Consider the following 11,542-nt stretch of genomic DNA (forward strand, 5'->3'; position numbering starts at 1 on the left):
TGGTAGATATAACACAGTAAGAAATCATTCTGGAATTGGAGTTATCAGTTTGGAAAAAGAGGTAGTAAAGGGAAACAAACAGCCAGTGATGTTTGATGATCTCAAGATGGCCACCTGCTCATCAAATGGACTGTTCACTAGACACATCCTACATTATAAACACATTTTGTTAATTGAAAACCACATTTTAAATCTGATGAGTTACTCTTGAACTCTTTCATCCAAGTTCATATTCACTCAGGCAAATGAGTATGCTTCCAAATTAATCTCCAAATTTCCATTAGTCTGTCACAAATCAGAAAAGTAATGATCTGAAGAAGTTAAATGAAACATTCTTCATGAGTGCTGATATTAAGAGGTCACAAAGCACTCCTCTCTGGAATATTAGTGTTCAAGTGAGACTTATGGCTGAGTAATAAAAACATCTTGGCTATTTGACGTCATGTCAAGGTTCCCAAAAATCTTGAACTGTTGTTTTGTAACACCCTGATGGGTTTGAAGCATTCTGTAGCTAAAGTACATTTAGAAAACTCTAAGACTGAGAAAATAGGAGATTTTATAGCTTTCTTATTTCTGTGTTAAAATATCCAGATGCAAAAGGCACATAAGAAATTATAAGCATGCAGTATTAAGTAGTAACTAATAGTATGCATGAAACCTATCACATTTAAATGAGTATTAATAAGAATCAATACTTCATGAAAAATAAGCTGAGGTTACCAAATAAGTGAAGAATAGGGAAGAGTATGTGTGTGTATTTGTATGTACGTACACATAAAAAATATATATACATACACCACTAGAGACAGACACAACAAAGTAATACATTTTTACTGAAGTCTTCATACCGTGAACTGAGGAAAAATAATAATAGATAACATGGTAGACTGACAAAAAAATTAATTCAGTCAAATATAAAGTCGTGTCTTGGAAATAAATTTTATAGACAATAAACACGTGATAAAAGAATCTGGAAAAACTGTGACTCAGGAGAAAGAAAGATGTAAAGGCACAATTTATCACTGATTCTCAACAGACTTTGTCAGATTAGTGCTCTGGCAAGAGAAAATAATGTGCATCCCTGATATATAAAAGAAAAAAATAAACAAAGAAAAAAGAGAAAAAAAAAGAGCTGGTGGCAATATTTGGAACTGGTGATCACATCCACTTTTGGGATCTGCAGATTGTGAGTAAGCTTTAACAATGTGAGGCTTAAAGGAGTGAAGCAATTTAATTTGGTGTGAAAATGCTGAAATTTGGCATTGTAAGTGGTTGAGAATTTATATTAAAAAAAGGAAACAACCAACCTATAGAGAGTAAGTTTTCATTTCTGCAGAAAAAAGTACAAGAAGATGAGCTATACTGGAATTAAACAACCTTGGCAATGAAATAAAATATAGCTTGAAAATAGCAAAAAAATACAATTAAAAATTGAAGGTGGTTACAAGGGTGGGCAGTGGAGAAGAAAGAGAAGGAAAGCCTTCTCCACAGGGTCCTCCCTTAGGCTCCCCCGGCCTCCCTGAGTTCAGGGCTCCTGCATACAGTTCCCTTGGGTCCCAGTGTCCAGTACTGTCACCCCAGCTCTTTGTGAGAAGGAGAACAAACCAAATTGACAGAAAGAACACCACATTTGTAGTATGCCCCCACCCCATCTTCTCATTACTCCTCCTGCAGACTGGTATGCAACACTTAGACCTGCTGCCCTCTCTGTGCTCCTGCCCACCTTCCCAGCCCTGCTCTTCTGCAGGGAGCTGTGAACTCTGCTGGGCAACCCGATCCATCACCACCTGTCTGGCTGCCTTTTTACACAGCAGCTTATTGCAGGATATGTAGTGCTAGATAGGCACTTAATTATGAGTAATCCTGGATGAGGCCTGTCTTGTCTGGCAGATCAGCTCATTGCTCTAAACCAGCAGGATGCTTTTGCATACAACTGCATGTACCACAGTTAGAAAGCCATCTTTGTCACGTTCCCCTAACAATGTATCCCTCACTTCTTCAGGTATGCAGTTGATCCCAGATGCACAAGTTAGCCCTTTCTAAAAAGTCAGAAAAGAACAAATCTATGCACATTCAGATCAATGGTATTTGACAGCAGAATTGTTTGTCTTCTGAGAGGATCACAGTTTCCTTGAGAAATAATAAAATTTGTTTTAATGAGGAATAAACACTTGAGTGAAATGTACTTTCATGGGAAGTGGCTTTTGTAGCTGTAGCACCCTGGCAACGTGCTCCCAAAACTGTTCTAATTGTGTTTCATTGGACTGTTTAATGCTCTCAAAACACTCATCTATGTTTCTGTAATATTAAGGGCTCTAAGTCCATACCATGATTATACTGTGCATTTTACAGGATTTTGGTACCCAGCTCCTTTTTCTAGTTTTCAACAAAGTCATCACAAATTAGAGAATTTCTTATTCACAAGGCATGCGTGGAAGGCAATGGTACAAGGCACCAATGCCATATGGTGGAGCTTGTGTTTGAATACTGGAGTCCCCTGAAATAGAACACTGTTTCTGCAGAGTGAATTGAAGGTGTGTGAAACTCTACATATTTCATCCCTAGTACTGGAGATCTCAAAATCCAGATGAGCATAGTTACACAGCCTGTAACAACATCATCTGGCCTGTGCTAATTCTTCAACCATGCCTAAGGGCATTTCAGCACATTGTTGACTGGCCTGGGGCAAAAATATATCAGAGATAATTTTCATAAATTTACCTTAGGGGTAACCATAAATCCTAACCATTTCCTAATATAGTTTAACCTACTCGGAGTGATGAAAAGAATCTTCACTAGAGAAACAGCTTGGTTTGTAAAGGGTGCTCTCTAATCAATTTTTCAAGGTGATTGAATGTGACCACTATGAACTTCATTGACTCTTCATTGTGTGATAGATTAGTCCCAGGCTCTCCTGATGACCACCCTGAAGGACAAAATGAACTTCCCAGAGCTCTAACAGGAGGACATGATTAATCAATCTTTTGTGGGTATCCATTAATAAATAAAAACACACTGACCAGTAGAAGCTTTGGGACATGACAAATATAATGTAATTCTCTTGAAGGACCATGAGTAAGAAATTACTCCTCTCCCTGCAGAAATTATTAAGTAGGGTCTGAAGTTGAGTGTGTAACTCATACAGACATGTTTATAATCATATATCATTTTAACCCAAATAATATTATGACAACAGGTAGCTTTTTTAATATACATATATCTAAGAATGATGCCCTATTCTCTTCCCTCTGAGGCACAGAGAGGTTTAGATCCTCTTTTCAGTTTTTCATTTCTTTTTCATTGCTGCATGTTGATAGCACACAAGTACCTGAATTTAATTATTTAAAGTAGTCACATTTGTGTGCCTGTGGACACATGTTGCACTAGCCAGCAGTGCAACACCAGCTCAAACAGTCCTGCGACATTGCCTCAGTGCTTATTCCCAAAGATTGTCCTGACTCAAGCCTGTCTGTAACAGATGAGCACAGTGGAGTGTCCCCTGTTAACAACTGCTTGGGCAGAGGGGAGAGCTAATCACAGACAGGGAAAAGCAGTGGGAAGGAAAGAAAAGTGCTGATGAGTGCAAATCTGGTATTTCATGGAGATTTGACCACAAAGCAGTGTTGACTGCTCTGAATTAACTATTACCTCTTGAAATCTATTCTGACACAAAGAACAGCTTCAGTTCCCCAGGCAGTGAACATATCTGCCTTATTACAAAGATGACTTTTATGAAAGGTGGCATAAACAGTTGCTAAATACACCACTGACATATCAACATTAGCTCAATATGCACAAAGATGCTAAATACTCCATTGCTGTATCAACACTAGCTTAATATGACCAAAGTTCTTGTCATATAGCAAGCATGCCTTAGGTAATGTGATGTACTTTAACTGTCAGTGAGGAGAGATCAGCATAGGCTAGGAAAGGCAGATGCAAGTAGGTTAGAACAAGGTACAAGACAGCAGAAAGAACAGGTGGATCTTAAAGGGGGAACACACAAAGATGGCAACAGCAATGGGCAGAAAAAGACATAACTTTCCTGGAATTCTGCCTGTGCAGTCGAGTATTATATGGCAGAACAAACCTGCCACCAGCAAAGTTTGTTTTCCTTGCAACAGCCAGGCTGTGGTATACATAATTAGCAGGCAGATGGCTAGAGCCCCATAGGGACCATAGTTTGTGATGACTTTTGCACTCCACTGCTAGTGCCATAACATTCTTTTTAAAATAGTACATGTGCCAGATCTGGGTAATGGTCTAACAGATGCCTCATCTTGGCATCAGGACAGAAGATGCAGGAATGTTTCTCTGAGAGACAGGAAGGAGATGTGTGTAAAGCTATAGATATTCCAGTATCTTTGAGCCCTGAGAGTGCCAGGGTATATAGATTCAGTGTGGGTATTCAAGAAGAAGTTGCAGAAGACAGAGAACTCATCTCTTCCCATAAGACCCCAACATTTTTGGCTAATCCTATGCAGTGAACTGAGTGGTTTGCTCAGTTTTGGGTACTGAATACTTTGAATCGGAGATCTAGAGGCCAGATGCTGTTTTAGAAAATGCTGGAAGGCTGGGCTCTCTTACAGAAATGTGAAAGGTCCTCAATTAAAAATGCTATTAGTAACATCCTGTGTCTAATATTATTTTTTGTATTTCAGAATATATTGTATTGATCAACTACAGCATTCTCAAGAATAAAATGTTCAGAGAATTAATAGGTAGGAATGAAATGACAAAGAACAGTTATTCAAGAAGCTTTGGATATGCTTAGAAACAGCACTTTTCCAAAACTGAAGTTGTGGTCTGTCATTTAAATCTTCTTTATGAGTCAGTATTAACCTGACCCATGTGTGTAAGACAATAGGTTCATGCAGCTTAGCCGTCTGTATCCTTAAGAGACTGCCCTGACTTTGCTTTTCCTTGCTAGTTTCTGTTGAAACCTTCAGTAACTTTCTCCTCTTTTCTTTCCAGCTGTATTTTACCCTAATCTCATTTATCTCCTGAAATTTTATTTTTCTGTGTTCTTTGACATTGGTCAAAGTTTTTAGATATAACTGTCTCATCCTTTCTTTAAGTGAGTACACCTAATGTCTGAGCTTGATAAGAGCACAAATAACAACAAAAATAACTGTGAAAATTGGTAAGATTTAAATATTCTGGACAAGAAATTAAAATGCGAGGCCATACCCTTTTAAGGTCCTTCTTTCCAGCCTTGATCTTCTATTAATTTTGAGTACTTTTATGCTTGTAACAAACTTGTTTCAACTAACCTGCATCACCAGAAAATATCTTACCTGACAATGCCTTTTCACCGAGCTCTATTCAGAGTTTCCATCCTACTTCCTGTGCCCTCACCCCAGTAACACACCTCCAAAGGCTCAGTATTGCTGTCTGAGAGGGAGCACCCCTCTAATTCTCAACCAAAGGTACAGGCATTGGCCATTTTCCAGGCAAGGACACCCTCCCTACATCCCTTAGCTCTCCAGCGTTACATCCCTCAGTTTCATAATGTATGCCCCTTTCAGATCCCACATTCTATTTTCAGTTTCCAGCCCTTTCCTATGCCCCCACCCTCAATTTGCTCAGCCTTTCTACCTCCATCTCTCCCTCCCTCTTCTCCTCCCTTCCCTATTTTGCTTAAAATTCTTTGTCCTTACCCTAGTTCTTCTGTTGTGGGTCTCTTTTAATTGCCACTTGACCATTTCTTGAATTCCATCATAATTTTGTGTAGAACAAGGAGGGATTCACATGCTTTAAAAACCTCTGTGCTGGTTAGGCAATAGTATTTCATGCAATGGGAGTTTCACAGATGGCAGAGATACAGAACAGTACTCTTAAGCTCTTCTTGCTCTACTTTTGACACCATCAAGTAAAATTCCCCCTTTGGATTCACAAAAGCTGCACTTGAATCATTAAACAAAGCAGCATATGAACAACAAAATCCAGCTCTAAGAAGAGTGAAAAGGAAAACAACCTCTTCTCTTCAGGTAATTAAAAATTAGCCCACCCATGTCAGGTGCAACTGGGGCTGCTAGCCCCAGTTCACGGGCTGAAGTGCAGACTGAGTACAACATAGTTTAATAAAAAATGAACTGTGGAGAAGAGTTTCTTTCATTTGCAAAAATCATTAAGTTTACAACTAACCCAACCAGTATTAAAATCATAAGAAAAGAATAAATGCTAATACTTTAAAATTTACCACCGACTTAACATTTTTTCTGCAGTTGAAAAAGCTCGGTTATTTCCCCCAGATAACTAGGAATTTTCTTCTCTTTTGAACTACATACTGCAGAAAGTAACTCAGCTCTGTCATTCCAAGCATGAAGTAGAACAAACTACCTGAAATAGTTAATACAATTTAGTGCAAAGCAATTACACCTATTGCCATGAAAAGCACAATTTACTACCACGGGGTGTGAAAAAATCCAATATGTCATAGTAAAATGCACTTTAAGCTGCACATAAATGAGACCTTCGTCACATCTCTGCATATTTCTTGTTGGAACCAGAGCTCAGGATTACACCTCCCCAGATAACTGCCCTGCCTGCTGGGTTACCAAAGCTTGCACCTTCATCGGTGCTTACTTTCCCTCTCCAGCAGATCTGCCTCCTCCCCTCCAGAGTGGCACAACCTCAGCAGGAGGCCATAAAGTGCTGCCATTCACAGCAGCCTCCTGAGATAATAAAGGCAGCTACAATATTGCACTCAAGGGCTGGGGCACATGGAAAGAGAAGTGGATGCTTAAGGAGTACATCAGCCCCCAACTGCCTGCCCTGTCCCCCTGTCCTTCCTGCCCTGTTGGTGCCCCTCTGCTGGACACTGAACTTGACCTCTCCAGGGACTGCTGGACTTAAAATGCCAAAATGCCACCTGCAGTGCAGGTAGACACTGTCCTCTGCTGCCTATTGTCAAGGGGTAGCCCTGTCCAGAAATGAGGGACAGACAGGCATCTAAAAATTTGTCTGCTCTAGGAGCTTGCTTGCTAAAAGAACATTTTCCCCTGGAGCCTAGTGCTGTAATCAATAGGCAGTTAAATGTTGGTGTGACTCTGATTTTCCCCACCTGCCAGTAGGTTTTTTACTAGAAATTGCATCTGCCATTTCATCTTCTGAGGAGACTGCACTCTGAAAATGCACTGTAGCATCAAGCCTGTCTGTGGCCCAAGCAGCCTTCCTCCCAGCTGGCTTCTGCCTACATGTAGCTGGCTTCTGCTTACATGCCCACATAAGAATATGTGGGAAATTTGGGGTATTATGGATGCACAAATATTTACAGCCTCTATGGACAAGAGGCTTTTTCTGTGATTTTGCATTCTGCTCTTTCAGTTTAAGTTACACTTCAGATTCAATTTTGTGATACTAGAATGCCTCTGGATTGAAAGACTAAGTCAGCATATTTCAGTCACCCGTCATCTTAAAGACACCTTATAGGTTGTCTATGATGACACTGCTATTGTCACTATCTAAGATAGCAAGCCCAGCTCCATTACTACTTTTCTTTTAGGTTTAAATTCAGGATTTATACTTTTCCTTCAGAATATAAATGTATTTTTTTCTTAAAAACAAGATATACTGAAAAAGAAAGAAACTTTGTTTATAAAACCTTTCTGGAGTCACTTTTTCCAAACATCTGCCTGGTAGAGGTGACTCGATCCTAATGTGCCATACTTTCTCTCTGTTAGCAAAGAAAGGAACAAATCTAGAAGAAATCTTAGATTATGACAAATCTTAATTATGACAACTTTGAAGGCTGCAGACATTTTGCCATTTAGTATTTTTCAGTTCAGAATTTCAGCACTGATCTCTCACTGAAGCAAATACTGTGGTCATTAGCCCTTTCAGTAAATATCTACTGGCTGCATTTAAACCATGGAAAATTTAAACCATGGAAAATGTAAGTGCTTCCAATACCTTGCTATGTTGCCCTCTCTCCATACCTTGATTTCCATGGCCAAATTGATCCGGATGACCGAAGGAAGTTCTGTAGCAATGTCTTTTTTCTGGCTGATCACTATAAGGACTGGGGGCTGATGATGGGTCACACCTTGGCTTCCTCAGAGCAACTAGATAAAGCCAACAATGATTTATTGTATGAAAAGAAAAATGTGACTGAGTCCTTTACTGCTCTAATTACAAAACCTTAATTTTAAAAAATAAGAAACCCACTCAAATCTCTGAAGATAAAATACAAAACTCAAATAGCTGCTATCCAAGACCTTATATTTATTTCATAAATGACAAAAAACCCCACTAATGAGCAATAAATTCTTTATTCAAAAACATCTATACAAAATAACACTTTTGGAGATATACACTTTTACATTTTTAAAGTGCATCTCTTCATTGCTACAATATTTGTTTTCCTAATTTACACTGTACATTCATAATTTATAAAAAAAATAATTAGTGAATATTTCTCCAGTTGGATGCTGATAACAGTGACAGGGAGCACATATTCCATTGTAGAAATCACTTATGAAGTGTGTACATATACAAACCATTCATATCCAGATTTAAAGACAATACTGTGACAATAGCAAGAGTATCACCACAAAGTGGAATTACAGTATAGTGTACCATAATAGATTCTTGTTATAAAAGGTTATTTAAAAGTGCAAAATATATACACTCTGCCTTTATATTACTTCCTAGTTTAATTTTACTACTTACTAAATCCCTTTTTGAACTTCCTGAACAGATAAAAATGTACAGTAATTTTACACTATGCAAATCTATAATCATGCACATGTTGAGACGGCTGCATTTCCAATAAAAAAAGGAACAAAAGCAAAGCTGCACACACAAAAAAATGCTGCCTTTCATATATCTTTTTTAATTTGCCAACTGAAACACATAAAATATGTAGTAAAATATATAATGAATACCATTTGGATGTGAAACAGTGTGAGTATGAAAATTTTTGTTAATTTTCTTTTGATCATTTCAGGATTACCTGCAAGTTGTTCCCTATACTAAGATGAGCATTTTGTTGCATTGGAGCCCTCAGTACCTCCATCTCCATAAAGGAAAGAAACCTGCAATATTGAAACCCCAAAGAGCTTCAAACAAACATTTAATTACTACATGGCAAAGATGACAACATTCAGTCTTTAACGCATCTAGTTGAATTTTGACACCTTATTTAGGTTTGGCTCAATTATGAACTGCTGAAACTAATTTTCATTTTTAGGATAGAGGTAGTGAACTGTCAGGAAACATTAATAAGGTAGAGTTACTGGCTGCAACAGAGTCTACTAATTCAAATATTCTTCTTCAAAAATAACTTCTGAGATCATGCTATGCAAAGTTTTAAACTGAAAATCTTGTGCCAATTACTTAATGTAGATCACTTTTTCCCTGTTCCATAGACTTCAATATACTGATTGTTCAAAACTTATGTGAATTACTGACGAAAAGATGATTTTTTTCCCTTTCAATAAAGATTTCAGGGTATGAATAAGAACAAATGGCAATTAGAGGGGAATACCTGAGTAGTAATGTCCACCACTGACTAGTTAATCCAAAACCCCTGAGTTCTTAAGGAATTCCACCAATGCCCACTGACTTCAAAGGCATGTCTGGAAGTGATTTGAAATATTCCTATAAAGTGTCTACATATCCTGTTCTTCTTTGGATTAATAAAAACATTAAGGAATATCTGGAATATTCTTTTTTTAAATTTTTTATGAACAGTAGTCAGAGTCAGGTTTATGCTACTCTGAGGGTTACTGATAAGAATAAGAACCAACTCTGGACATCATTTTCAATGGTGCTCATACACTGGAGAAAAGCACTGATTTATTAAAAATCTCCACACTTCTCCTCCATCACATATTCTTGCAACTTTTCATCAAAAGTGTGATTGCCTTTCACTTGCAAACAAGATTGCATGATGGAGGGGGTAGAGAAGGCAACAGCTGCATATTTCAAATTGATTAGTTTGGGATGGAAATTCCCACAGATGTTCTGTGTGGCTCAGCTACTGATGGTGCTTGCCACCCACGCTGGACTAACTATGATATTCAAGATAGTAATTCCTGGGAATATTGATACAAAAGTACATGTAGGAATGCTCCTAATACAAATTTCAAGGGCACATAACAAACAGTTTTTTTCAAATAAAACATCAAGCACTGTTCCCTTCTTTTCACTTAGCATTTTCAGAAGAATAATTTTCCATTTTTACAGCTAAGCATAACCTGAGAATGTTCCAAGAACCTTAAACTCCTTACTTTAAATCATAAGTGATTACAGATTGTTATCTCTGTCAACATAAGTCATTGATCATGTTTCTATTGAATCAAGACTAATCCTCAGCTAATGTATTACAAAATAGGCCCAAATAGTTAAATTAAAAATAACTTCCCCATATAATTACAAAAAAGTCTCTTTTTTAAAAAAAATTGCTTTCCAGTGGATACAAAGATAAATACAGATCTGGGCATCTAAACATCATAAATTTTTATTTCCTTTTCAAAAAAAAAGGCTTAATATGCAACTTTTAAATATAATGAAATAAAGAGAATGCAATAAAGCATGAATAATTAGTCATTTATGTACAGCCTAATAATGTCATGTCAGTGTAAAAATTTGAAATAACTGGAATTTTGTATTGTCAATGTAGTAAGCTATGAAAATTCCAATAGGGCTAAAACTCCTATCTCCATCTGCATTTGAGAGATTTAAGAATTTCAAATTATTGGTTGCAAATAAGAAGTTTTGATTAAATTGATTAAGAGAATACAAATTTGATTTCGCAGAGGCACTAGACCAGATATGAAAAGAACTCAACCACTCAAGATGCTCAGGTGAAAAAGTAAAGTAATGGCAGAAATAAATCTAGTGACAGAACACCTGCCACAGGAACAGTGATGCAGAGGAATGACAAAAAAATTTTCAGTGACCAGTGATTTGACCACTTGAGAATGAAATTACATCCTCTGAGAGATGTTTATAATTTTCTCCAAACGCATAAATTATAATATAATCTGAAGACAGGGCAGTGAGCTACAACAGTTACATGCTTCAAGAAGAGATCCAGAAGCATTTGCACTTGAAAACCACTCACGGAGCACAAGAAGGAAACTGAAACCTGAAGATTTCACTTTCTCTGATAGGACCGTTGTTCCATAACACTTGAGCAGTATTTCTGCTCACACTGTGCAAGTAATTGTTGAATATATTCTCTTTCCTGCTCTCCCATCACATTTGTAACTGTGTATGCTGCCTACTACTGCATAACAGCTTCTCAGGACTCAGGGTATTCCAAGCACCTGGTTACATGCTGTTCCAGTTGAGCTCATATAGTCTGCTTTTTACTTGTTTTCTGTTTCCATCCCAAGTTTTCATTCGAGAGTGCTTTTACAGTTTAAACTTATTTTTTCCCCCACTGAATTAGTATTTAAAATTATTTTTAAGTATCAATGGTGTATGTACCTAAGTGTTTATAGAGAAGAGCATGTGGTCCTGCTCTTTATTTCAACATTGCCACAGCTATGGCACAAAGAAAAATGATTCAACAGCAGTAAGTTTGCAGTGC

General features: G+C 37.5%; 1 protein-coding gene across 1 annotated transcript in view; it reads right to left on the minus strand.

Annotated features, from left to right (window-relative positions):
• The window catches only part of TPO (thyroid peroxidase), a 52,626-nt gene extending 50,845 nt beyond the window's left edge, over positions 1-1,781 (minus strand). Inside the window, 1 exon segment of the mRNA XM_066314260.1 lies at positions 1,724-1,781. Within this exon segment, the coding sequence (XP_066170357.1) occupies positions 1,724-1,781 (58 nt within the window).
• Positions 1,782-11,542: the final 9,761 nt, after the last annotated feature.

The sequence above is a fragment of the Sylvia atricapilla genome, chromosome 3 (genome assembly GCF_009819655.1).
Source record: "Sylvia atricapilla isolate bSylAtr1 chromosome 3, bSylAtr1.pri, whole genome shotgun sequence".
Lineage (NCBI taxonomy): Eukaryota > Metazoa > Chordata > Aves > Passeriformes > Sylviidae > Sylvia > Sylvia atricapilla.